Source organism: Bos indicus, chromosome 5 (assembly GCF_029378745.1).
Source record: "Bos indicus isolate NIAB-ARS_2022 breed Sahiwal x Tharparkar chromosome 5, NIAB-ARS_B.indTharparkar_mat_pri_1.0, whole genome shotgun sequence".
NCBI lineage: Eukaryota > Metazoa > Chordata > Mammalia > Artiodactyla > Bovidae > Bos > Bos indicus.
Window position 1 is genome coordinate 117218075 of NC_091764.1, and position 27252 is coordinate 117245326.

Here is a 27252-nt window from a genome sequence, read left to right on the forward strand (position 1 = left end):
GGCGTGGGGGCACGGGGCCTGGGGAGCTGCCCCTGGCAGCTCAGGGTGCCCGTGAGGAGACACACAGCCCCCAGGAGGCTCACCCAGGCCCCGCCCGCTCCTCTGGCCCTCGTGGACACCCCACGCCACGCTGGTCCAGCTCACGCAAAGGGCTGGATCCTGCAGACCCATCCTGGGTGCCCGGCCTCTGCTCCAACATCACGCACCATGGTGCCCGCAGCCCTGGCCCTGGGCTGCCCCGCCCCCCCAGCTCCCCACCAGGACCCAGGCCTGGGGACACACGTGCCACGGGAGGCCGGGGCACCCGGCACCCACCGCGCCAGCTCTCACCTTGCTCGCAGTTCTTGCCGCCGAAGCGGAGCGGGCACTCGCACAGGTATGTGTTCCAGCCGCTGACACAGGTGCCCCCGTTCTGACACCAGGTCCCGTCGCAGAAGTTCCGCTGAGCAGCGCAGCCTGGAGATGGAGCGCAGGGCATGGGCTCAGAGCGTGAGACGGAGCAGAGAACCACGAGGGGGTGGGGTGGGGGTCTACTCGTGTCTCTCAGCACCGACCCGCACGGCAGGGAGATGCATCCCGTGGACATAGCTGGAGAGGTGGCGGGCAGACCCGGGCCCCTCTGGGCCGTTAGGATCTAAGACCTGAGACGCCATGGAACGCCCATGTCTGGAGGCCCGCAGCCGCAGGCCCAGCCCGCCAGCCGACCGGGCCACCTGGGGACCTGGGATCGTGGGTCTGGGTCGGTGGCAGGCCTGAGGGCCCAGGAAGTGGAGGATGCCCTCCCTGCCTGGCCACCGCGACCCCATGACGCCCCCACCGCACCTGCCCTGGTGCCGTTGTTGGCGATGAAACTGGCCATGTCCACGTGCCTGCCGTCGATGGACAGGTTCCGCATGCAGCCCACGAACTGCCGGTTCCGCACCGGGAAGTCTTCAGGCAGGTTGGGGACGCCCCCCAGGAGCAGCGGCCCAGTCAGGTCCAGGGACCTGTGGAGGCAACGTCAACCGCTGAAATGGCGGGCTGGCGAGGGGGACCCTGGCGTTGCCATAACCTGGTGTTGCTGAGCCGTGGCCTCAGCTGCGGGCTCACTCGTCACCCTGCTGCTGCTGCTGCTGCTGAGTCGCTTCAGTCGTGTCCAACTCTCTGCGACCCCACAGACGGCAGCCCACCAGGCTCCCCCGTCCCTGGGATTCTCTAGGCAAGAACACTGGAGTGGGTTGCAATTTCCTTTTCCAATGCAGGAAAGTGAAAAGTGAAAGTGAAGTCGCTCAGTCATGTCCAACTCTTAGCGACCCCATGGACTGCAGCCTATCAGACTCCTCCATCCATGGGATTTTCCAGGCAAGAGTACTGGAGTGGGGTGCCTTTGCCTTCTCCGACTCGTCACCCTGAGCAGCAGTAAATCCAACAGGTGGGCAGGCCAAGGAAGCAGGCGGCCAAGAGGCCAGAACACACTCGGCAGATCCTGCTTCCGGGGCCGCCCCCGGCTCTCAGCCGCTCTGTGCCTCAGTTTACCCCCTCGCATCAGGTCCTGACAAACGGGAGGTTTCGGGTGGCCGCCCGAGTCCTGCCTGCTGGCCTGGCCTGTCCACACCGCAACAGGACACGCAGAGCCGAACAGTGGTGCCACCTGCCTCTGGTCCCTAACGACCTTGAGTGGAGGTCACAGCAAACACGAACCCTGGCTCTGCGGGCGCACACCTGTCCCATCACTGAGCCGGGGGCGCCCCGCCTGCACCAGAGCTGGGGGCGGGGAGCCTAGGAAACAGGCACGTTTCATACCAGATGCCCCAGCAGACCAGGCTCAACTAACTGTGGGGTTCAAAGAGCTTAGTGAATATCCCACCCAAGCAATCCGAGTTGAGTCCTGCATGGACCCTTATACCCCTTGACTGGAAATTTCCACGTCAGCATGTCTCTGCCCGGGGTTACGATGGGCCCCAGGGACCCCGGCATCCACATGGTGATGCAGCCGCTTGGACCTAACAGAGGGCTCACTGACCCAGCCCTGAATCGCAGGGACCAGCGCTTTCTGGAACAAAGCCAGGGCTCCCGTGGAGACAGGGCTGGCAAGGGCTTCTGGGCTCAGCACGCCGGCCGTCACAACTCTGGGTGTGGCCTGGCCACCGCTTAGGCAGATGAGTCTAAGGGGACCTGTTCTGGGAGGCTTTGACATATCGAGGGATGAGGGACAAAGCACGACTTCACCCCAGACTGGGACTGCCAGGACTCCAGGCCCAGAGTGCCCCGCGCTGTGGCCCGTCCTGGGCGCCCCCTCTGGTGCAGTGGCTGTGGACAGGGCGCACTGCAGGGCCCGCCCCCGGGACACTCACTTCTTGGAGCCGCTCTGAGTGCCCTGGGCAGCACAGCTGTAGTTCCCGACAAAGCTGCCGAAGCGCACGGCCACGGCCGTGTCACAGTCGTCCACGGTCACCACGGCCACCTTCTCTCCGGACGGCCCGTGGGGCAGGCCCAGGCGGCCGATGTTGGGCTGGGGGACGAGAAAGCCGTCAGTGTGACCTCCCGCCAGCGCCCCCAGCCGGTTCCCCAGCCCCGGCACACGCCCTCCCCACTAGCCTGGTCTTAAATTAGTCTCCAAACCACCTGTCCTGGGTGAACGGGGAGCCCCCCAAACTTACGTCCCTCCCAGAACCCCAGAATGTGGCCTTGTTTGGAAACTGGCATCTGGCAGACGTAACTGGTTGGGCTGAGGGCGTGCTGCAGCGGGACAGACCCTCACACACACAGTCACCCAGGGAGACGTCGTGTGACGATGGAGCCAGAGGCGGGTGACGCTGCCACAGCCAAGGGCGCCAGCACCCCTGACGGAGACAAAAAGGAGCATGCCCTGCAGCCCTCGGGAGGCCCTGCACACAGCTGGCTCCAGATGCCCGTCTCCAGGACCGGGGAGAAGGCCAGTCTGCCGTCAGCCCCCTAGTCTGTGTGTCTCGTCCCACAGCCGACACCAGGGCCCCGGGACCCCTCCTGAATATCCGCGTGAGTCCACGCCTTGGCCAGACCATGTCCACGCACCTCCTGACCTGGTTCCTGGGGTGAGGGCTGCACAGTCAGTGCTCCCACACCCGGCGGGGTACCCCTCATCTGGCCCAGGAGGATGGTAACTCCAGGTGCTCACCCCTCGAGGGCTCATGCTCTTCCTGGCCCGGGGGTGACCCTCCAGCCCCTTTGGCTGGCCCGAGGTCAGCCACCCTCTGTGCCCCGGATCAGTCACCGTCCTCCCCAGCTCCCCGCGTTCCCCGGTGTCCCCGTGGTTCTCACACACTTGGTCTCCCTGCCCAGGGCTGTTTAGAAGAATCCCCTGGGACCACTGCGCAGGGGGCAGCCTGCCCACTTCTGGAAGGAGTGCGTTCCCCAAGCAGGGAGGCTGAGGTTCACATCCGAGGACTGACTCCCTCTCCCTGGGCAGCCCGCTCATCCTGGGCATTCCTCACCAGTCCCCCACCGGCCAGCCCTCAAGGACACCCAGCACACCCACCCAGACGGCCCTCAGACTCCTCCTAACGGGAGACACAGCACCGTTCACACCAGCCACGTGATACAGGAAGGGGCACTGTTCCGGAAATGCAGAGGGCAGGCTCGGGCCAGGCCAGGCGCCTGGGCCCCTTCCCCATCTGCACAGCCTGGACGAGCGCTGCCTCCTGAGGGGGCGTGTGGGCTAACCCAGAGGGTCACCACGCTTCACCATCCGCACGCGACGTGTGGGGGCTCCTTCCTCCCCCACAGAGAACATTTGCTCCCAGTCCCAGTGGGGACTGTCCATCAACCCCAAGAGCAAGGGCTCAGGGCCTCCACGTGATAGGTCTGGGGTCCAGTCGAGTTTATAATGATGAAATTCGATGCTTCTTTATAATAATATTGGAAATGGGGAGTTGTAAAAACAGAGAATTTAACTGAATCATCTTCGATGTCTTTTCACGGGGAAATAACAACTACACAGTTCATTCCAAACCTTCGGTTTCCTTTTCTCCAAACCTTCAGTTTTTAATAGGAACAAAAAAAGTCTCCGTTTGATTGAGGATGCTGGGCCAAAAGGCAGGACGTGGGGTTTCTGGTAACAGGAGCCCAGCCAGGCGGCCGAGCTGTGTGACTCCAGGAGGCCTCGCTCGCCCTGGCCTTACCCTCTGGAGTTGCGCTCTGCACAGCCTACGTCACTGTACCTGGCAACCCCAGCCAAACCTCCTGCTTCCTCCTTGGCCACCATCCGACCCGAACAAGGCCATCACTACACCTGTCTCTCTGTCTACAAGACGAAGGTTTAATGTTGGAATACCCATCCTCTCTGTGCGACAGGGACCTCAGGACGACGTCAACGTGAGACGCCGGAGCCTCCCTCGAGCCCTTCTCAGGTAGAGCCAGAGGAAGACTGCCCCTGCCCGTGGTGGCCCAGCTCGCGCATAATTCTCTCCATTTTCTTCTGCGTCAGTTGGTGAGATCACAAGGTCGGCTAAGCTATTCCTTTAAAGATTTCACCTTTGGTTAAGCAACAGTTAGATAAGTAAAAAAAATAACCTGTTTTCTCGCTCTGTAATAGCAGTCCCCTTTAGAGAACACGTCCAAGTGCCTATTATGAGACGCTTAAATATTAGGTGCGATCCCGGGGAAAGAACCGTCCTCCAGCTGTGCAAGCCCCGTATTATCTTTACAACTTGCAATTTACATTTTTGGGGATGGGTGTGAGCCTTTCAGGGGAAGGACGTAAACAGCATTTATACTTGGGAGGCGCTAGTGAAACGAACCTGCTGTCTACACAACTGCGGTTGTTGTAAACCGCTGCTGATAATCAGCAGCTCAGAGCCACGGGCTTCAAACGGAAACGAGGAGGAAAACGGAAAGACAGAAAAACACAAAAAACAAAAAAAATCAGCATTTGTATTTACAGCAGCACTTACAGACGTGAGACGGGTTTCACTGGTAAGACAGATTCCAGAGTCTGGCGTTACTTCATTGAAGCAGCAAGGCGGGGGGAAGCAAACAAGAACTGGCGTCTGCTTCTTCGTTCCTGCTCCCACATCCACCAGCCACTGGGCCAAAAGAGATGGCCCTTTGGACCACAGAACCGAGCACCCGCAGAGTAAGAACTGTGAGTACCAGCAGGAGAGACGCACAGGGAGGTTTCGGGGAGGAGCCACGACATCCCAGGGCCAGCGCCTGACTCCGCAGCACGGCCGCTACTCCTGAACCAGCAGAATGCCAGGCCGGCCAGCCTCACGCCCAGGCCAACTGTCCACGTGTGGTCAGGATCGCCAGGAGAACAAGAAGGGAGCTGGGGGGAAGGCTGTGGGTAACAGGAACCAAAGCTGCAGTGACTCAGAACACATGGACGAGGGTCCTCAAAGAGTTCAACACAGCAGCCACGTGACCCGGGGCTTCCCCGATGGCTCAGTGGTAAAGAACCCGCCTGCAATGGAAGAGATGCAGGAGATGTGGGTTTGATCCCTGGGTCGGGAAGATCCCCTGGAGAAGGATATGGCAACGCACTCCAGTATTCTTGCCTGGAAAATTCCATGGACAGAGGAGCCTCGTAGGCTACAGTCCATGGGGTCGAAAAGAGTCGGACACGACTGAGCAACTTCAGGGAGTACTGAGCTGGGGCCCCACGTGACCCAGGAAACCACTGCTAAGAATAGACCCCAGAGAACCGAACACAGGGACTCAACAAAAACCTGTTCACAAAAGGTCTCAGTAGCACTGTTCACAGCAGCTAAAAGGCAAAACAACCCCAAAGTCCATCAGCAAGTGAACGGATAAACGGAATGTGGTATATCCATTCAATGGACTATCATTCAGCCATTAAAAAGGAACGAAATACTGTTATATGTGACAATGTGGGTGAGCCTCCAAGACATTACGCCAAGTGAGAGACGCCTGGCACAGACGTCTTCTGCGCCACGCAACACACATCATGCCTTGTGTGACCCAATTTATGTGATGTGTCCAGACAGAGACACGGAAAGTAGAGGAGTGGTTTCAGGGGGAGGGCGTGGTGGGGGGCTGGGAGGGGCTGGTAATGAGTACAGAGTTTCCTTTCAGGGTGATGGAAATATCTCAGATCTAGATAAAGGTGGTGGCTGCACAGCATCATGAATGCACTAAATGCCACTTTAAATGGTTAATTTTATGTAAACTTCACCCAATTAGAAAAAAAAAAATTGGATGGACACCCACCATTCACCTTCCCCGTTTTTTCTATCTGTCAAACGAGGATAAACTGCATCCCAAAGCCTTCCTAGAGAGACTCACAAGCAATTACAGGCAGAAAGAGCAGCGGGCGTTCTCCATCAGGCTTGGGAAGTGTGTGTGTCGACACAGTCAGCCTGACTTGGGGGTTTGGGAGGAACAAAGGCCCCAGCAAGGGTGTCTGATCTGGGCTCAGCTCATCCATCTTGGTCGAGGGAAGACAAAGCATGGCTGGATGGCTGGTGGGGGGGAGGAATCAGGACAATCGTGAGGCGGCGACGGCGCCTGGCTCAGGCGCACACGGCCAGCCGCGCGTTGGCAGGAGGGACTGTGATGCGAGCGGTTCACCCGAGCATTCAGGGCGAGACTGGGGCTGGGGAGGAGAAGGCATGCAAGGCTCTGTGGGCACAGAGGGGAGGAGCAAAGAACAGACAGCAAGGCGAAAGGAGCTGCCCCTTCACATCTTCAAGATGAATTTTTAAAGTTTGTGCAAGAGAAAAAGACGGCCAGGAATAAAGGGGCCACGTGGCAGGACATAAGTCACCTTACTTCTCAAGCGAAAGGGGCTCCGGGCACAGGACAGGTAAAGGCCCGAGCCCTGACATTCCCTCCTCCTCCTGGGGCCTGGCCCCAGGGGGCAGCTATCCCAGTCGGGGGATCCCTGCCCTTTTCTCACCCCGAGCCCCACCCCACAGCGGCCTGGCGTGGACACCCAGGGGCCGAGGGGACACAGCATACGATCCAAGAGCTGGAGGCCCAGGCCAGCCAGCAGGGCCTGAAGAAGGGGCAGACTACACTGCTCAGTGCCCACAGGCTGCCCCGAGCAGAGCCCACCACGGGCAGGCGGGATCGGGGCCAGTGAGGACAGGCCCACTGTGCCCACCCCCGAGAAGAGTTCTGAAGGATGCCTTGCACATCGGCGGGGGGGCCAAAACAACCAGCTTTGCAAATCTGTGCGGATCCGGGTTCCTGGCTCCCGGCGAACCCGCCCCAAGTCGTCACTTGGGGTCTGCCCCTTTTTATTTCCCTTCAGCTATTTCTTCTCCCTGGGCAGCAACCCCCCCCTCCCTGGGCTTTTCCATTCAGGGGTCCCGGAGCAGCCCGTGGGGATTGTTTGTGACACAATAGGGCTTGGTCCCCACGAAGTGCTCATATTTCTACAGCCTTTTAACCTGCTACAGACAATTCCTCATCAGGGAGGCGGATGGGGGTTCAATTTCAAATGCTGGTTGCAAGGGAAGGAGGTGTGGGGTGGGGGCTCGAAACCAGATACCAGGAGGGGCAAGTCTTGGGAACGAAATAGATCCACGCTCTGTGTCAGAAATGATTAACCGACGTTCATATCAAAGAATTCACAGACGGCTGGGCCTGAGGAATGTCACAAAGAGTGGAAATGCAGCCTGGAACGTGTATGTGTGAGGCTCAGACCCGACGACTGGGCCGGCTGGACGAACGAAGCCCACTGGACGATGGGCACACCGAGAAATGTGGGTGAGCCCCCGCCCCGGTCCAGGCACAAAGGTGAGTAGGCCCCCCTCCAAAGCAGGCGTGGTGTTTCTCTCTGATGTTAACTTGTGGACGAGAGGAGAAAACACCCAGGCACACACACTTCCAGGATCCAAACCAAACGCCCAGGGAGCCTCCCAACAGGACTCTGCTGGAACTCCAACAGCAGATCAAGATGCTGCGTCCCCGGGGGCCCAGGTTGGGTCTGGGGGGTGCCCCACGTGCAGACAGTCCCTGGATGCTCTGGTAGCGACTCTGACGCTCAGCTTCCCCGCCTGTAACACACAAGTGGGAATGCCCTCCCGCCCCCTAGGCAGGCTGCGGCACCTCCCAGACCCGGAGCACTGACCAGGCCCCCACACAGGGACTCTGGGCTCTGCGATGGAGAGCTAGGTCCACCTCTCTTGTGGGGAGGGATTTGCCCCAAAGCCACCCAGGCAGGAGCAGAGAAGGAGGGTGGGATGCAAGTTAGTGGCTGCACACTGTTAAATATAGAGTAGATGTACAACTTCCATGTACACCACAGGGAACGATGCTCGATGTCCCGGGGTAAAACCACGGTGGAAAAGAATATCTATCAATCCCTTTTCTGGGCAGCAGAAATTAAACCCAACATTGTAAATCAACTATACTTCAATAAAATGTAGAAAAAGAAGTCATTCCACCTTCTTCAGTGGAGAAGGAAATGGCAGCCCACTCCAGTATTCTTGCCTGGAAATCCCATAAGCAGAGGAGCCTGATGGGCTACAGTCCATGGTGTCGCAAGAGCCGGACGCAACTTAGTGCCTAAACGGCAACAAGAACCTTCTTCAGTGAAATTGGCAGGAGCTCAGAGTTCCCCCAGATGAAGCAGTGAACGACAGAGGATGAGGTGGTGGGTGGCATCACCAACTCGATGGACACGGGTTTGGGTGGACTCCGGGAGTTGGTGGTGGACGGGGAGGCCTGGCGTGCTGTGGTTCATGGGGTCGCAAAGAGTCGGACACAACTGGGCGACTGAACTGAAGCAGTAAACATATTTACTTCTTGAATTTAACATTAAGACCTAAGCCCAGGCCTTCTTGACCCTTTTCCTCTGAGACAAGGGACGCCCGCACCCTAGGAAGGGCACAGTGTCCCCCAGGGCGTGGGCAGCACACTGCTGCATGGAAGCCTGACGGGGCCACCAGGCAGGGCGCACGGCTGGCCGAAAGGGGCACCTGCTCCTGCCTGCTTCGCCTGCCGGGGACCTGGGGCAGGGGACACACTGTCCAGCTTGGCAGCATCTCCTGGAGAGAGGCTAAGTCCAGTGTCATTCAGAAGAGAGGACCCGGGCCCCCTGCCGAGTCCCTGGTACTGGGCTGGCTGTCACACACAGGGCCCAAGGCTGGCAGGGGCCAGGGGACAGCAAGGTCCACAGCCTCCAACGAGCATCACCTCCAAAAGGCCAAGAGGTCACATCCTTACCCCACTTAGCAGAGTCCCCTGACTCCCACTCTCCACCCCAGACCCCTGAGCCAGGTTCAGCTGTAAAACCGAGGTGAAAACGGGGCCTCCCGGGTGGGATTAAATGCACAGGGACGTTTGTGAAGGGAACATTCCAGGAAGTTTGTTGCTGCTGCGCTGTTGCTAAGAAAGGCGGGAAGAAAGCCAAAATACACACAAACGGCCGTTCTCCCTGTATTTTCGCCACGCTGTTTTCCTGCATGAAAAATATATAGCTTCTTTTTTTAACACCTTTAAAGAAAATACAAGAGTTCCCTAGCAGTCCAGTGGTTAGGACTTGGGAGTTTCACTGCCAAGGCCCCAGGCTCAATTTCTCACAGGGAAACTAAGATCCTGCAAGTGGCCACACGGCAAAACCACACGCAGCAGACCAGGAGCGGCGAGCAGCCCGGGCTTCCGCGCGCCGTCGCGGCAGTCCCCGGTCCTTCTCTAGGGCGCAGAGCACCGCTCAGCTCTGAGTCCCTCATGTGTCCGGCTGCCCGGCAGAATACTGTGCTGTGAGAATGGACCCTTCTTATTTGGGGAGCATTAAAAAGAGACTTCTCACAAGGGTCAGAATCAGCTGGTCACCTTAACACGAACCACCGCAGAGCTGTCCATTTCTCAGGCAATGCAGTGACCCGACTCCTGAGGACTGTGGCCACAGGTCGAAGGAGGTGCTTTTGTGATAGTTGCTCAGACGTGGGAAAACCCAGGGCTGGGAGGCAGAGGTCCACCGAGCGTGGCCTGTGCGCTCGGCGCTGCGTATGAAGAAGCACCTCCTACTGGCCCCAGCGATCTCCGTGGGGACGCCTTTTGTTCTGGAAAAGATCCTCCCCAGGTGTGGGCTTTCACCAGACAAGCTCGGGGGCCGGTGAGCGGGGGCCAGGAGCCTCGGAGCTGCCGTCCCCACCAGGCCAGGTCCCTTATCTGTATCTGCCTGGCCGGGCAGGCTCTCTGAGTTTTCTGGGAACCCGGGAGTTCACGCAGCTTTGCTCCAAGGGGGTCTCTTCTCCAGTGACAGACAGAGGGCTCAAGGTCAGGGTTCTTTCCATTTACACAGTGCCTTCTTGGAACATTTACACATGTTCCTTCTTTTAGGGGCTCTGTGGACCAGAAGCTGCTCAACACGAAGGGGAGGCCCCTCAAGCGCCCCACGAGAAGTGCACGCCCTGAACCCCTGGAGTCTATGACTCTGACGTCGGCTGCTCCCAGCTGGACCAGAGCCGCAGAGGGGCCCTTGGAACGGTCCAGGAGAGAAAGGAAGGCGGCGTCAGCAATGACACGTCTCTGGGCTGCCGGGGTCTGCAGGCTACAGGTCATCTTTTCGGAAAACCTTCTCGGACAAAGAGAGAGAGGCTTTCGAGAAGCATCCACTCACACTCACATGTACACACACACACAGACACACACACACTCTTGCAAAGCCCCTTCTGCTCCTGCTGGGACCCCAATAGGATTGCCTCTGTCCCCAGAGCATGCATGGCCACAAAGAGACCCCAGGACCCTCAGCTTCTCCCTACAGACCCCCAGCGCCTCCCAGTTGCCTCCACCCTGCTCCGGGTCGGCCTCCCTGCCCCCACCTCGGGTGCGCAGGCCTCTAGGGTGCCGTGCAGGGGTGGGGACAGGGCTGGGTCAGTGGGGAGCAGGCAGGGGTGAGGCCTGGAAGGGCTGGGAAGGTGGGGGGGGAGGGCAGAGCGGGAGGGCGCTGGCAGGTGGGCTCCGTCCAGCCCCGACCCCATCCCTCTGTGTCCTCCTCCCAGGCTGGATGTGAGGCCCTCGGCAGTGACAGGCTGGTCCTGGGGACGGCAGGGGGTAGGGGTGAAGAAAGGGGGGCAGCCTGGGAGGGCAGAGGGCTTGGGGCGGGCAGTGTTTCATTGCAGAGCATTGGGGGGCGGTGACGGGGTCTGAGCTGGGCATGCTGGGTGGGACAGGGCGGCCGGTGGAGGCACGAGGCCACCAGACAGGGAGCCGCCTGGAGCTCTGGGCTGCGGGCAACTTTCCACGGCAGGCGGGGGTCGGGGGCCCGGGTGGGGCTGAGTGATTCTGTTTCCATGGCGGGTGACTCTGCCCTCTGATGGGGCGTGTTTGGAAAGGAAGCAGGTGGGCGCCCCGCCCGCTTGGGCACTGGGCTCACACTGTGGTCACGGGAACATCGATGTCAGACACAGATTGGCTACCCACCAGTCCAGACACAACAGGGACCATTCCTGTCCCCAGAAACTGGCCGAGGAAAGCAAGAAATCCAGCCAGAGAGAAACAAAACGATTCACCCCCCAGACCGCAGACTCGGACTGGAACGGGTGAGCCTGCCCGGCAGGAACTGAGCGTGTACAGCGCGTCCCACCGACTCGCCTGCAAGGCTCCCAGACTACCACCTCCGTGAGCGGGAGGAGCGAGGCTAAGAAGACCCCGTGCAGACCGGGGGACGGCAACCACCCACCTGGCCCTCTCCTGCATCACGAAGCGTTGATGGACTTGGCAAATGCCTACCTACACTTGAAAAGAGTTTAGCTTCCTTATCTCGTACCTGCTTTGAATCAAATGATTTTCTAAACGGAAAACTTTTCAGAAAAGAAAACAAAAATGGCTCACGAGCCCATCACCCAGATGACTCCTGCTGTATTCTTTAATAAAAGAAAGCATGAAACACATAAGACATCACAGGAAGTTAAAGCGAACACAAAGGCCCCCCCTTCTCATTAACCGTATTCCCAAAGGCATCCACATGCGGCGGACTCTCTGCAGAAAGAGTTGCAACAATGCCTCCCATCACCGAATCACAGGAATAATAAACAGCTGATGTTTCAAGATACCACGCGTGGGCTGGCTCAGGACCCAGCACAGCTATCTGATCCGTGCTGTTGATGGACTTGCTTCAGGGGGGAGGAGGGTGCCCTTCAGGAAAAAAATGTGCGTATGCCAGCACATATTTGTCCATCTTTCCAAGTTCTTTTAATTAAGCCCTTGAGTTAATTTCAGATGTACACGCAATTCTAAAAAATAAGCGAGGTCTGAGGCGCCCTTTACCCAGTTTCCACCAACTGCAAACATCACGGCCCAGATGTGGACGCCGACACTGTCAGGATACAGAGTGTTTCCATCAGCATGAGGACCCCACCCACGGCCCTCCCACCCCCACCCCCAGCCCAGGCAGCCACTCATCCGTGCTCCAGGTCTGCCATGCCCTCTTTCAGGAGTGATATACAGATCGAACCACATAGCACGCAAGCTCAGTTCAGTTCAGTCACTCAGTCGTGTCTGACTCTTTGCAACCTCATGGACTGCAGCACGCCAGGCCTCTCTGTCCATCACCAACTCCTGGAGTTCACTCAAACTCATGTCCATTGAGTCAGTGATGCCATCCAACCATCTCATCCTCTGTCGTCCCCTCCTCCTCCCGCCTTCAATCTTTCCCAGCATCTGGGTCTTTTCAAATGAGTCAGCTCTTTGCATCAGGTGGCCAAAGTACTGGAGTTTCAGCTTCAGCATCAGGCCTTCCAATGAATATTCAGGACCGATTTCCTTTAGGATGGACTAGCTGGATCTCCTTGCAGTCCAAGGGACTCTCAAGAGTTTGCTCCAACACCACAGTTCAAAAGCATCAATTCTTCAGTGCTCAGCTTTCTCTATAGTCCAACTCTCACATCCATACATGACTTTAAACCATAGCTTTGACTAGATGGACCTTTGCTGACGCAAACTCATGAGACTGGCTGGCTCTCCCTGGTCAGCACACTTTTCTCTTACATGTGTCAGAAGTTCCTCCTGTCTTATTACTGAGTAGTATTCCGGGTTCCGTGGTGCGTGGATGTACAGTCTGTGTTAACCATTCAGTTTGGGAATGTTAGGGATGTAAGCTGCTCTGAATCTTTGTGTACATGAGTTGTATCTATAGTCATGGGAAACGTTGGTCTGTAGCTTTTTTTTGGTACTGTCTTCATCTGATTTTGGTATTAGGGGAACATTAACTTAAAAAAATGGCCCAGGAAGTGTTCCCTCCTCTTCTATTTTCTGAAAGACACTGTACACAATCGGTGTAGTTCTGGAAACATTTGATAGAACTCTCAGGTGAAACCACCAGGGCCTGAGATTCCATCCTGGGGAGTTTTTAAAGCACAGTTTCCGTAATAGTAACATAGTTGTTTGAATTAGTTATTTCGTGTTGGTTGGTTTGCGACAGTGTGTGTGTTTCAAGGAATTGAGAATTTATTCCTGATACTACTAACCTATCTTCTCTCCCTCTCTTTTTTTTTCTTGCTAGAAGTTTGATGACATTACGGGTTTTCCCAAAGCTCTTTGTTCCATTGATTCTTTCTATTGGTTTCCTGTTTTAAAAATCTCTGGTTTCTGCTCTTGTCTTTATTCACTCCTTCCATCTACTTGCTTTGGGTTTATTTTGCTCTTCTTTGTGGAGGTTCTTGAAGTAGGAGCCTTCCGGGAGTTGGTGATGGACAGGGAAACCTGGCGTGTGTCCATGCTATCCTGGCGTGCGTCCATGGGGTCGCAAAGAGTCAGACACAACTGAACTGAACTGAAGTGGGAACTGAGATGATCGATTTGAGATGCAGCCTCAGTATTCTTGCCTAGAGAATCCCCAACGGCAGAGGAGCCTTGTATGCTACAGTCCATGGGGTTGCAGAGTTGGACACGACCGGTTGACTAAGCACAGCCTAGCACAGCTCTTTTCTAATATGAGTATGAAATGCTATGAATTTCCCTCTCAGCATCCCACATATTTTGGCATTTTGTATTTTCATTTCCTTTAAATTAAAAACACAAATTTAAACAAACTTCCTTCATTTTTTCCCCCTTCTTCCCTTTTCTGAATAATTGAATACTTATGTCAAATCTCTATGAAGGTCCCTTGTTCCCAGCACCTGTTGGAGTCAGTCGGTAGATTCAGGGCCTAGAGAGGCAGCAGTCACAAGGCTGGGCTGGATGAGAAGGGTGGCTGGGGAGGCGGCCTGGTGGGGGCTGAGATTGAGCAAGGAGGTGGCGGCCCTTTGGGGTTGGAGGCCGTTTAAACGACGGTGATTGAGACAATGAAGAGTTTTACCGAGGGCAATGGGAACAGGTTTTCTCACTGAGCAAGAAAAGATTTACAAACATGGAAGGGGAAAAAAACTGGAATGACTCTGTGGTGCTGGAACGGAATTCAGAGTTTTCAATAAGTAGAGACAGAAAGAAACATGAATTTCAGTATGAGTATATATGAGCACACACACATACCTGTACATACATATACATGCCCTACTGGCCCAGTAAGAGACTGGGAGTGAGACACCCTAGGAGCAACGAGTGCATCCCGCACCTGAATCCTGGTTCCTAAATACCTGCCTTTACGGAAAGGATCCAGAGTTCTGCGGGTAAAGCGGACCTCCTCCCTCCCTCGAGTTCTCTCTCTCCCTCTGCTCACTGTCTCTCCCTTCCTACCCTCCCCCACGCCCTCTGGAACACGCACACCTACACAACAACAGTCTTATCTTTTTGGTCTTTTTGTGTATCCCATACCCAGAACAATGCGTGGCATGCAGCAGGCACTCAGTAACTGCTCCATGTATTACGAAGAAAGGGCAGAAGGGAGTGACCTGGAGGCCGGGCAGCCCTGCCCAGGGGTGAACCCACAGAGGTCTGCAGGACACCAGGAGGACCTCCATGAAGACCAGCCTGAAACAAGGTTCTGAGTGGAAACCCTTGAGTCTTCTGGAAGATCTGCTGAAGCAGAGGGAGCCCCCTGAGCCTGGGGGTGGTTCAGTTCAGTTCCGTCGCTCAGTCGTGTCCGACCCTTTGCGACCCCATGGACTGCAGCACACCAGGCTTCCCTGTCTACCACCAACTCCTGGAGTTCACTCAAACTCATGTCCATCCAGTCAGCGATGCCGTCCAACCATCTCATCCTCTGTCATTTCCTTTTCCTCCCACCTTCAATCTTTCCCAGCATCTGGGTCTGTTCTAAGAGTTAGGTCTTTGCATCAGGTGGCCAAAGTATTAGAGTTTGAGCTTCAACATTAGTCCTTCCAATGAACATTCAGGACTGATTTCCTTTAGGATGGACTGGTTGGATCTCCTTGAAGTCCAAGGGACTCTCAAGAGTCTTGCCCAACACCACAATCAGGCAATCAGACCCCCCTGCACCATGCCGCGCAGAGCCCACTTCCCTGGAGCCCCTGGAACGTCATGTGCGGCACAGACCCGAGAGGTCAAGAAGGACGTGGACGAGCCTGGGGATGAGTGCGGCCGGGGTGGAGCCGTCCCCGCCGAGCCCCACACCAGCGGCCCCTCCCCCAGGGTCACTGGAACCTTCAGCACGGGACGCTCTGCTCGGTGAGAAGCACAGGATGCAGGCACCGAGAGAAGCAGTGCAGCCAGGCTCTCACTGCTCCAAGATGCTTCCAGCACCAGGCCGGAGACAACCCGGTCCTCTGGGAGTCACCGGGACCAGAACAGGCCCCGCCTGCCGAGGCCCCGCCCAGGATCCCGTCAGTCACCTTCTGGCTGATGTGTCTGCGCCCCAGATGCCTGATTGGACAGGGCGAAGGCCTCCAAGTAACCCCTCCAGATGTCCCCCCCGCCGCGCTGGGGGCACTGCTGGTGCTCAGCGAGAGACTGTCCTCCCTGCGAAGAGCAGAGACGTCTGCTCCCTGTTGCTCCCACAGGGGGGTGCTCCTCCCCCCTCCCCACGGCCCTGGGGGTCTCAACACAAACATTCTGATGCCCAAGGGTGAGGGGGAAGGACAGACACTCCACAGAGCTCTGACTAATGCTGAACCCGAGTCCCCAGTGCAGAGAAATCACTTAAGCATGAGCCACACAGACCCTTCTGCAAGCTGGTGGGGAAAACGTTTATCGATCATGCACAACAGCCTCGGAGGAAAAGACATCTGCGACCAGGTGATGACCACGTGGGCGTGCGTGAGTGGGTGCTCAATCGTGTCCCACTCTTGCGACCCCATAGACTGCAGCCCACCAGGTTCCTCTGTCCATGGGATTTTCCAGGCAAGAATACTGGAGTGGGCTGCCATTTGCTTCTCCAGGGGATCTTCCCCACCCCAGAATCGAACCTGTGTCTATTGAGTCTCCTGCGCTGGCAGGCAGGTCTTCACCAGAGCACAAACCCTCCAAATCCTCCCCGAACCTCCATGGGCGGTGTGAGCAGAGAGGCCCCAGGTTCCACCTGCGCCTGACGGACTTCAACATGTTTGTACAAAGTGTCCGCCTTCAAAATACCTTCCCAGGAAAACACCCAGCTCCAGCGGGCACCTGAGCTCCACTGAAAGGGAATTTTGCCACCGGCCCTTCTCGCTTAAAATGCCACCCCAAGCAGAAAGAAAAAGTGAACTGACTTTGCTGGACTCCCTGCCTGGGGGACTTCCCATGTGGCTCAACTGGTAAGATTCTTCCACCCACAATGCGGGAGACCTGGGTTTGATCCCTGGGTTGGGAAGATCCCCTGGAGAAGAGAAAGGCTCCCCACTCTGGTATTCTGACCTGGAGAATTACATGGACTGCATAGTCCGTGGGGTCGCAGAGAGTCGGGCACGACTGAGCGACTTCCACTTTCTTTCACTTTTCTGCCTGGGGGACCAGCCCGCATGGACCCTATCAAGGGGTCACGTCCTCTGCTTCCTGGCTGCCTTTGGCCAGTGGGAGGCCTAACAGGAGACTGAGGGTGGGGGGCATTGCCAGGAGGTTCCTTCTTCTGTCCGGGTTCCACTCTGCGCTCTCCCGGTCCCTCTCGGCCTCAAGGCTCACACAGCCCTGGGTTCTGCACTGCCCACATGGATGGAAGCCCCACATCCTGTCCCCTTTGGTCGTAAGCCCTCCTGTGCCATCCTGGGGAGGTTTCCACCTGTTTCGGGGGGTGGGGGGCGGTGACTGGTAAAATAGCCCAGACAGGCCCCAGGGCAACCGTGGACGTGGGGGCAGGCCCCATGGGGCCCCAGGGGTTTCCCACACAGGACCCACCCTGAGGACCAGACCCGACGTGGATGACAGACAGACAAACAGCTGCAGAGCAGAGCGACCCGCCCCCCACAGACCACCTTCACGGCTGCCCTCCTTCCTGCCCACGGTCGCATCCTGACGCGGCCCCCCGCAGCCACGGGCCCCCGCAGCCCCCCACCGCAGCCCCTCCACACGGGCCTGAGCTGCTCCCCGCCCGGGCCCAGGGGGGGGTGGGGCTCTGCGCCTGGACAAGCCCGCGCCTTGGCCCCGAGAGACACAAAGCCCCCGAGACAGACGCCCTAATCCCGAGCACTTCCCATGGTGCGCGGAGGCAGACCACAGGGGCGGCCTCCAGGTCTGCGTGCAAACTGCAGGGTGCCTCCACCCAGCAGCCTCGGGCGAGAGAGGAAGCAGCTGAGTGGCCCAGAGGAGAGGCCTAATCCCGCACGGAGGGTCTGCTTCAGGATCGGAAGCGGGGGTGGCAGGGGTCCACGTCTCCTGGGCCCCTCCTCCCCGGGGGCCCCTTCAGGAGGGAGTTTGTTTCTCGGGGCCGCCTGCAGGGGCACTGTGAGCAGGCAGGCCTTGGCGACGTCGGAGGCCGATGGACGCCCTGGGACCAGGGCTGGGCGGGCCGAGCCAGAGGCCCCGTCTCTGCTCAGCTGGGACCACTGGCAGCTGACCCTGCTGGGGAGTCGAGGCCGACTCAGCCCCCAAGCCCAGTCTTCAGCCGGCCCCGGGAGGTATGTTTCCCACACAAGCAGGAAGGAAGAGGTACCATGGGTGCTTCCCTGACGTGAAGCAGGGCCCCCGGGGGTCTCCTTGGCACCCTACTGGGCGGGAAGCCCCCCGGACGCACGCATCCTCCCCCCAGAGGATGACCAGGGACGGCCCCTCCCTGGGGTCCTGGCCCTGCCGGCAAGGGGAGGAGGCCAGAGGCTGAGAGCTCAGAGGCAGGAAGGTCAGACGGCGGGCACCTCGTCCTTGCCGCGTGGCCCTGGAGCACCGCTGTGACTCTTAACTTTCCCTTCGTTCTACTCGAGGGCGTGTGCAGCATCCTGACAAAGAGCCCACAGGCGTCTGAGTCAGAGAACCACAGGTTCAAGAGCCCCAGAGAACCACTGACCCCCGTGTCCCCCATCTGTGCGCCAGGAGGGGGTCGGCCTTGCAGGAGCCCTGCCACCAACATGGCTTCTTGCTGGTCCCATCTGGACGTGGGAAAGTCATCGCCACGACCTGGGGCATCAGGGCCGTCCACTGCCGGACTGGCTGGAGCACATCAAGGCCCTGAGGTCAGAGCCGGCCATCCCTGCTCGGTGGACGGGGCCCCGTGCTGTGGGCGCCTGGCCCTCCAGGAGGCTCGGGCAGCCCTCACACCTGCGCCAGCTGAGAGCTGCTGCCCCGCGGCTCCTACGGTTGCTCAGCACGCTGCCTCCAGGGCAGAGAGATGGGTCAGAAAGCATCTGACCTCGAGTGGGCTGTGGGGCAGAACTCCCTTGGGGGTCCCTGGGGGGACCCCTGCTTTCCTCCAGAGCAGCTGAATCAGGTCAGAAAGGCCCACGGGTTGGGGAAAGGAGGTTGGGTGGGTTAAGACCCCGCAGAGAGAAAAACCCAAGCTGAGGATCCGTCCGTCCTCAAGCCCTGGGAGGTCAGCTCTGAGGGTCCCCCTACACCCCTCATCTCCCACTGCGGCCACAAGAGGCTGTTCCAGGTGGGAAGGAGGTGGGTGCCTCGCGCTGGCTAATGACTGTCCCAAATGGCCACGGGCACACCCGCAGGAGAAGGCTCCTGCACGCACGACGGGGCAGCGAGGAAACTGCCCCCGTGTCTTTGGGGGCGCCCTGCCTCCCTCTGGGCCCCCCACCCAACACCCAGCCCCCAGCCCACGTCCTTAGCTCTCACACTCGGCCCTGCGTCGGGTAACACGGCCACCGCCAAGACCATGGCCCGGGCCTAACAGAGCGGGAAGCGCGGGGCGTCTGTCCCAGGCAGCTGTGGACACCTCCCACCTGGTCCTCACGCTCCCGAGAGGGACACCAGCCCCTGCGTCGCTTCAGACCTGCACCCCGGCCCTCATCACAAACACGGCGCCGAGTTCCACACCCGAGTCAGAATCCGGCCGCCCTCTACCCGGGGCGGGGCAACGGGAGCGCCCGCCCTCAGGTGGGGGCAAAAAACCAGGGTCACCTTGCGGGGCAATCACTGCCAGGGGCTACACATTCAGGGCGGTGGAGACGTGGAGAGTTAGATCCCCACTGTGTCCAAAGGCTGAAAGGCAGCGCTCTTTCTCCGTGGGCGTATCCCTTACCGAGCGGGGACCCCTTGTCTGCGAGCCAAGCCAGGCCCACGTCTGTGGCTGAACGCCATGAGGGGGAGGCGCCCCAGAGTTCCCCAAGAAGGAAAAGAGAGGCTTGCCAAATCCCCGGCAATTGGAAAGCGGGGCATTCTGATGCAAAAACTAGCAAGGAGTCAAGAAACAGCAAAATGAAAGGAAACCCCCCAAAAACGCCCAGACCTTCACAGCGTTTCCTGGGAGAGCCTTCTGCCTCTCGGGTTTCATCCAGGGAGGCAGGGAAGGTTTAGGCTTTGGAACTGTGTTTGAATGGCCTGGGATTTCAGCCCCCAGTAATGGCTCGGCCGAGGCAGCCGCAATGAATAAGCTCTTTCTGCGTCCTGCCCTGGGGGTCGGGTGATCTCTGGGGTCCCAGCGCTCCCTGAGGGAGTATCTGCCACACCGCGGGGCTTGGGTATCTTCACACAGACCCTCAACAGATGCTCGTTTCCTACGTAACTCTGCCACCCGGCATACTTATCTGCACCTCGGCGCATGGGCCGGGGCTGCCGGCGGGGCGGGCGGCGGGATGCCTACCTTGTTGTAGTACTGCAGCTGCACGGCGTGCCAGCGCCCGTCACTCACGCCCCCGGGAACCTGCGGCGCCACCGTGGTCGTGGTCTCGCCTGCGGGGCCGGAGAGAGGAGCAGTGAGCAGAGACCCAAGGCGAAAAGGCCTTCTGACCCTCTGGACCCGCGTTCTCCCCAGCAACCGGGAAGACGTTTTCAACGGCTTTGTCAATATGTTCATCCTACAGAGAGCGCAGGATTCCCCAGTCTCTGGACACTGGAGCTGTGCCTACAGCATTATAAACTGCGCTGCAATGAACATCTTTGTGCGTTCGGGGATCCCCCCCCACGCCCCCACGCCACAGGATGGATTTCCAGGTGGAGAACCAGGGATTGGCACGCTAGAGGGCGCTGTTGCAGGATGGGGTGGTTTTAACCAACCAAGTGCCTGGGATGCAGCCCGAGGGCAGCTCCTTCCCGCACGGGAGGCTTTACCTGCCGAGAAGGTGAGCTGCACCTGCTCGTCCACAATCTCCAGGGCGATGAAGTCGTGCTTCTCGTTGAAGCGGCCGTTATACAGCAGCAGCGCGTTCCTCTCCTGAGTGGCAAACCTTGGGGGCAGAACACATCACACAATGAATGACCCCAGGGTGGAATCTGCAGGTGGCCGGGGGCGGGGCGCCCAGGGCGACCGGCCCAGCCAGAGTGGGTGACAGCACAGGCCACGCTCAGCCAAGACCCTGGTCCCGGGACTCTCTTGCACATCAGAAGTTGACAGCCCAGGAGGAGCTAGTGGTAAAGAACCCGCCTGCCAATGCAAGAGACACAAGAGATGCGGATTCGATCCCTGAGTCAGGAAGACCCCCTGGAGGAGGGCATGGCGACTCACTCCAGTGTTCTTGCCTGTAGAATCCCATGGACAGAGGAGCCTGGCGGGCTACCGTCCATGGGATTGCAGAGTTGGACAAGACTTAACATACAAATAGCACAAATCCTGATTAACGACGTTCTTTTCTGGAAGGAGCAAAGCAGATTCTGGGGGGAGCTTGGTTACCACCACCTCCGTATGATGCTCTAGGAGGGTGACACAGACGCTCTACCAACGGGGAATGTCTGGGCACTGAACACAGGCAGGGTGCCTGCTGCTCAGGGGGGCAGACTCACGCGTGCCCCCAGGGCACGGAAAGCAGGTGCCGATGACCAGCTCAGGCCGGAGCCCCTCGTCTCCACCAGCAGGCTCCAGCCGCAGCCACGCTGGGTCCCTCTGCCCTTTCCCTGCCCCCGGAGGGGCCTCCGCACCTGCTGCCTCCTGCCCGGGGGTGAACTCCCCGCCTCTGCAGGCCTCCCAGGCATCGCTGCAGTTGTGTTTTCCCAGCTCGTTTTATCTAAACTGTGCCCCGCCCACAGTCTATCACGCCACTCATTTCATTTCTGAAATTGTCCTGCTTCTTTGTTCCTTTAGGAGAACACGTGCTCCTGGGACTTCCCTGGCAGTCCGGTGGTTAAGACTCCAAGGTGCCACTGCAAGGGCGAGGGTTTGATCCCTGGTCGGGGAACAAAGATCCCGCAGGCTGAAAAACTTTAAATAAAAAAATGTTTACAAAAGGACAAGTGATCCTTTAAGGGGAGGGATGATGACTCTCATTCACAACTGCATTTCCAAGACCAAACAAGAAAGATCTGGTCCAGGAGAGTCTGTGACACCCATGTGTTGCATCCATGCATGGATGGGGCTCCCGTGAACCAACAGACGCGTGAAAATAGTCTTGTCAGACTTGAAGCATCGAGAGTAAAAAACCACTTACTCCGACAAGAAACAAAGAGCCTCAGAAATCTCCTCCTACCCAATAGGAGACCGCTACCATCAGAGCCGAGGGTCCCCGACACACCCCGACACCTCCTGGACTCCCTGGTTACAAAGAACCCGCAAATCCCAGGGGAAACACAAGACTGTTTCCTGAGACAGCTGGGTGTCCCTCTCCCCCAAGATTAAGTGGGGAAAGTCCTTTCTTTGATTCCAGGTCAGTTACCCTCTCGTGCGGCAGGGGTCTGTGGGAGCCAGCGTTGAGCCCTGACCCCAGCTCCCACTCCTTGAGGTGCCCAGAACTGACACCTCCCGCCCACAGCTGGCAGCCCCTCGGTTTAGAGGCAGCGGGCGCCAATGACAACCCAAACAATACCTGCAGAGCAAAATGTGGAGCCAGCAGGCAGAAGAAGAGAGGAGCTGAATTAACAGCGGCTCTCTTCCTGAGACCCGCGGGCCGCACCTGCTCCCCTTCTGCAGGTCTGACAGGTGTGGGTTTCTCTTTGGACCAGGGTGGGAGCCGGTGCAGAGGGTCAGTGCGGGAGGGTCCTCAGGGGTGGGCCCCCTGCACTGCCAGGATGGAAGAGCTAACGAAGAGCCCTGGGGCCCCGGGCAGGGTCTGAACAGCGCCAAAGAAGAAAGGCCAGAAACAGAAACCGCAGCCTGGAGAGGGGGCCAGGCAGCAGAAAGGACAAAGGAGGCGGGCGGAGGCGCCCACTCGAGCCCAGGCCCTGGGCAAACAGAGCCAGAAAGGGGAGACGCAGCTTCCAGAGAAACTGCCTGAAACAAAAGCCCTGGGCCAGTGCCCCAGCCCACCTTTCTCATGGCGCAGCCCCCAGCAGGCAGGGGGCCAGCTCCTTCCCGGCCCCGCCCATGCTCTGGGGGACTTTTCACATTCTGCTTTTGATGCAGAACGCTCCCTGGTTTGGCGTCACCTGGACACCTTAGCCATCATCAGGCCCATGGGAAACTGTCCCTAAATTGTTGTCACATGATCACCTAAAGTATTGCACTTCCCGAGCAGAGACACACGCTGAATTAGAGGGACGCTGAATTAAACACGACTGCTCTTCAGCTTCTGAGTCTGGAGCTGCCAGACTTCCTTTGCCAGTTTCTGCATCCGTGGGCCACCCCCCCTCCCCAACCCCAGGACTTCCGGCCACCTTTCAGGTCAGCCCCCTGCAGCTTAGTGGCTGCGCTGCCCTCGATGGAGGGCTGCTGGCCATGCCCAGTGGTGAGCGGCCACGGCCACAGAGACAGCAAAACCACCCGGAGCAATGAATCTGCCAGAAGACACAGGGCACCTCTGACCTGGGGGTGGGCACCCAAAGGAGCCTGCTAAACATCCAGGCACATGGCACGCAGAGTTGCCGAGGGTGCCAAAGAGGAGCCCTTGTTTTGGAGGCTGTGCCCACTCGGTGGCCTCCTGTGCACAGGGCTTACGGGCAGAGGAGGGACTGGGCTGGGAGCAGGCGGGGCCGGGACCAGGGCCTGGCACGGAGGCCCTGTGAGAGGGTGGGAGGTCAACAGCACATGCCAACTCATGTGCGCCCTCTCCACACCCTGGAGAGGGACCCTGGTTCGCTGGTTTACAGGCTGTGGTGGCGCCGCGAACCGTGCACCAAGATGTCAGCAATCACCCCCAACAGCGGGCTCCACACGGCCCAAACCTCGCAACTGCCCTTGGAATCAAACACCACTCCAGCCTTGCAGTCGGGCCAGGGGGCCGACCAGAGCTGTGTCTCCCACTCTCCTTCCAAGTTGCCGGGAAAGGGGGCGATGCTCAAAGGATCCAGGACAGGCACGCTCACGGATGAGGGCCACTCTTGCTCTTTCATTAAAGCTGGCCTCCGAGGAAGATTCAGGAAGGGGGCTGAACGGGGAAATGCCTGCAGATTAGGATAAGCAGGCTGGCCACTGAGCGGTCCACGCTGAGGTCTGTGATGAGCTGGGCAGAGCCCAGAAGGTATCTCACCAGGGACCTGCGTCTGTAAACGGAATGCCCTCCAAGAGGACACATCTGTACCCAGTGCGAATGTCCAAGCCCGAGAACCTACCGGGGGGCTGGAGCTGGACAAGGTGGGCGGGCCCAGGTGGGTTTGGGGGCTCAGGGGTCTGCCCACCTCTGTAGGGCCCCAGCCGGCACTCCAGACCACTGAGAATGCCTGGAAGCTTTGCCCTCTGCAATTCAACCCCTTCCACCCCCACCGGGCGGAAGAGCCCCTGTTCTGGGAGGCCAGGAGGCCCCCCAGTGACATCTCCAGGCTACAGGTGGGGAACAGTAAGTGTTCACACCGTGTCGGCATGGAACTACCAGTCAGCCGCTCGTGGCCTCTGGGCCCCTGGGTGTCAGGACGCAGGATAAGAAGCCCGTGAGGAGCTTCTGGCCAGCGGGTGGACAGGCACGGGCACAGCAGTCCTGGGGCTGAAGCCCGGATCCCAGCCAGGGAACCCAAAGGGCCATTTAAAGGCTTCTAAGGACGAGCATCTGCTTCAGAGACTTGAGCCCAATCGAATCATCTGACAACCAGGAAAAAAAATATCAGGGCCAGGAATCCTGGCACCAGCCAGTGTGGGGGATGGGTTTACAGCGAGCAGATTTGGGCCACAATGTAGAAAACTCGCCAATGTACAAGCCCCGTGTTAACTGTGTGTCCTCCACAGGACCTTAGGGGCAGGCAGGGTGGACGGCAGCCGGATCCCGCAAGCAGGGGCATCGGAGGCTGAAGGCAGCAGTCGAGCAGGCGATGGCCAAGCCTGGACGGCCAGCACTGGAATGCAGGCGTGGCCGGCCTGCTCACCGGGCTTCCTGAAGGAAGCAGCGGGAGACGGGATGGGGGCAGGCGGTAGGGGCCGAGGAAACACCCGCGCAGGGCTGGGCGGGGCCAGAGCATCAGGAGGTGAGGACGGCCCCCGCCAGGATCGGGGTCACAGGGGTCAGCACAGGGAGGCCGCCAAGTGCCATATTCAGAAGCTGGGTTTTACCCCGGGTGGCAGGCGGGCCCGGATCCCCCTGGCGCGGGCTGAGAGTCGAGGACACCACAGCTGTCAGCCGAGGGGAGGATGGTGGCCCAGGCCAAGATGCTGGAAACTGGGAGAGAAGCGGCCAGACAGGGAGACATGGGGGTGAAGGACTCAGAGGACCTGAGTGCAGTGGCGGGGGGTAGATAGGGGAGGGCTTCCCCGGGTGGGGCAGGACCCTCAGGAGAGGAGCTGCGCCATCCTGCCCCAAGAGGCCCCGAGCTCCAAAGGGCAGCTCAGAGCAAGCATCTGGTTCTGGGGCACACGGATGGCGCACTCCCATGAAGACTGTGTCCCCAAAGACTGCGTCCCCAAATGCTCACCAAACACAGAAAACACCTTATTCTACTAAGTTGGACTTGAGAAAAATCTTTACAGTAGATCTTAAAAATTAAAAGTTAAATCCAAATTCTCTTGGAGAAAAAGATGAAAAAATAAAAGAATGGCCCGAGCGTGCAGTCAACCTGCTCCCGGTTACGGGTTAAGGGACCAGGGCTGAAAGTGGTGAGGCCACTCGCCCTTGTTACCCAGCTCGCCAGAGACCTCACAGGAGCCCACGCCGAGTCTGAGTCCCAAGCCCTTGCCCCCTGTTTCTGGGCACTTGGATGGCAGAGGTGCCTGTGTGGTGGCAGGTGGGCAGCACCAGGGCGTCTGGGCTGGCTTCACAGGCGTGGGAGCTGGGCAAACAGGGCCCCAGGCTCGTTAACGCTCTGCTGTTGCCAACTGGAAATTTCTCACTTTCGAATCAGGGGAAAGTGAAGTGAAAGTGAAACTCACTCAGTCGTGCCGGACTCTTTGCGACCCCATGGGACTATACAGTCTATGGAATTCTCCAGGCCAGAATACTGGAGTGGGGAGCCTTTCCCTTCTCCAGGGGATCTTCCCAACCCAGGGACTGAACCCAGGTCTCCCGCATTGCAGGTGGATTCTTCACCAGCTGAGCTACCAGGGAGCCCAAGAATACTGGAGTGGGTAGCCTATCCCTTCTCCAGCGGATCTTCCCGACCCAGGAATCGAACCGGGGTCTCCTGCATTGCAGGCGGATTCTTCACCAGCTGAGCCACAGGGGAAGCCCCTGAATCAGGGGCCACACCGTCTATTTGCACGGGGTCCTGCAGGCAGCACTGGCCAGGGCGACCGTGGATGCAGGGCCGGAGGGCCGCCCCAAGACCCGAGACCACACCCCAACCTCCAGCACGGGCGGGGACTCGGGCACTCACGCGAGGGCCACGGTGAAGTGGAAGCGCTGCCTCAGGCCCCGGAAGGTGACGAAGGACTGCGGCGGGAAGCTCCGGGTGGTCACCTCGCAGTAGGGCCTCTCGAACGCGCCGGGGGGGCACACGCAGTGGAAGCCGCCGATGAGCAGGTTCACACAGGTGCCCCCGTTCTTGCACACACCGTGGGCGCAGCGGCCGGAGCGCGCGTTCACCTCGCAGTGCTCGCCTGGGGGGACGGAGCGGGAGAGAGGGGGTCACACGGCAGCCTGGTGGGGGGAGGGGGAGGGGAGGGGAGGGGGAGGGGAGGGGCACCCCACCCGTTCTGAACCCCCAGCTGAGCCCGGCGCTCTTCCAAGAGCCCCACCTAGAAAGACTGAGAATGCTGAGAGGGCCCCGTGCCCTCCCCACACCCATGTCTGCATGACGGCTGGGCATCCCGGGGCTCGTCAGAGACCCAGGAGCCGGCCAGGGTCATTCAGAGCGCCCCCAGCCCCTCACCTCCCACGCAGACCCACTGCCCCCCTGACCATGCTGGGCTCTGATCCTGTAATCAAGTCTGTCCTGCACACTGGCCCCCAGCTGTGCTCCAACGGCCTCCCTGTGGCCTAACTGCCCCCCAACCCCCCCAACCCCCCCCAACCCCCCCCAACCCCCCCCACCCCCGCTACCCCCATGGCAGGGGAGTTCTGGAAGCTTCCACTGACCAGGGAGCCCAGGCTGACCGTCTCTGCCCCAGAGGCCTACCAGACCCAGGCTGCCCATCAGTGGTGAGGCCGCTGCGGGGGCCTGGCTGCATGACCCTCACTCCCTGGAACACAGCCAGGCCTGCGTGTCACAGGGTGGGCATCGCTGACCCTCACAGACCCGCAGACCAACAGGTGCTTCCAACAACCGGAAATTCCCCAGCTCTCACCCATATTTTCACCAGGTACTGAGTTTTAAATGAACGCATTTAAAAAAATTTTTTGGCCGTGCCACTCAGCATGTGGGATCTTAGTTCCTCAACCAGGGATCGCACCCACGCCCCTTGCAGTGGAAGCGTGGAGTCCTAACCACCGGACCACCAGGGCGGTCCCTTAATGAATACATTTAAAATAAGAGTATTACATTCACACACTAAAAAAAAAAAATCACCATGTAAACAGTGAGGCCTGGAAAATCTTCAGTCTCTTGCAGGTCCCACCGGAGGAGACAGGAGAGCGGGGTGCCCTGCCGCCCGCATGTGGGCTCAGGGCCAGGGGTACCGTGGAGACCCTG

At 58.9% G+C, this 27252-nt stretch overlaps 1 protein-coding gene across 2 annotated transcripts in view; it reads right to left on the bottom strand.

Annotated features, from left to right (window-relative positions):
• Positions 1 to 27252, bottom strand: part of CELSR1 (cadherin EGF LAG seven-pass G-type receptor 1) — a 145957-nt gene that overhangs the window by 44249 nt on the left and 74456 nt on the right. For both annotated transcript variants that reach the window (XM_070790585.1, XM_019959994.2), the window contains exons 3-8: positions 25999 to 26221; positions 20449 to 20564; positions 19982 to 20070; positions 2334 to 2491; positions 823 to 986; positions 331 to 456 (exon numbers count right to left, since the gene is read on the bottom strand). In XM_070790585.1, coding sequence (XP_070646686.1) covers positions 331 to 456; positions 823 to 986; positions 2334 to 2491; positions 19982 to 20070; positions 20449 to 20564; positions 25999 to 26221 — 876 coding nt within the window. The remainder of the gene's footprint in view (positions 1 to 330; positions 457 to 822; positions 987 to 2333; positions 2492 to 19981; positions 20071 to 20448; positions 20565 to 25998; positions 26222 to 27252) is intronic.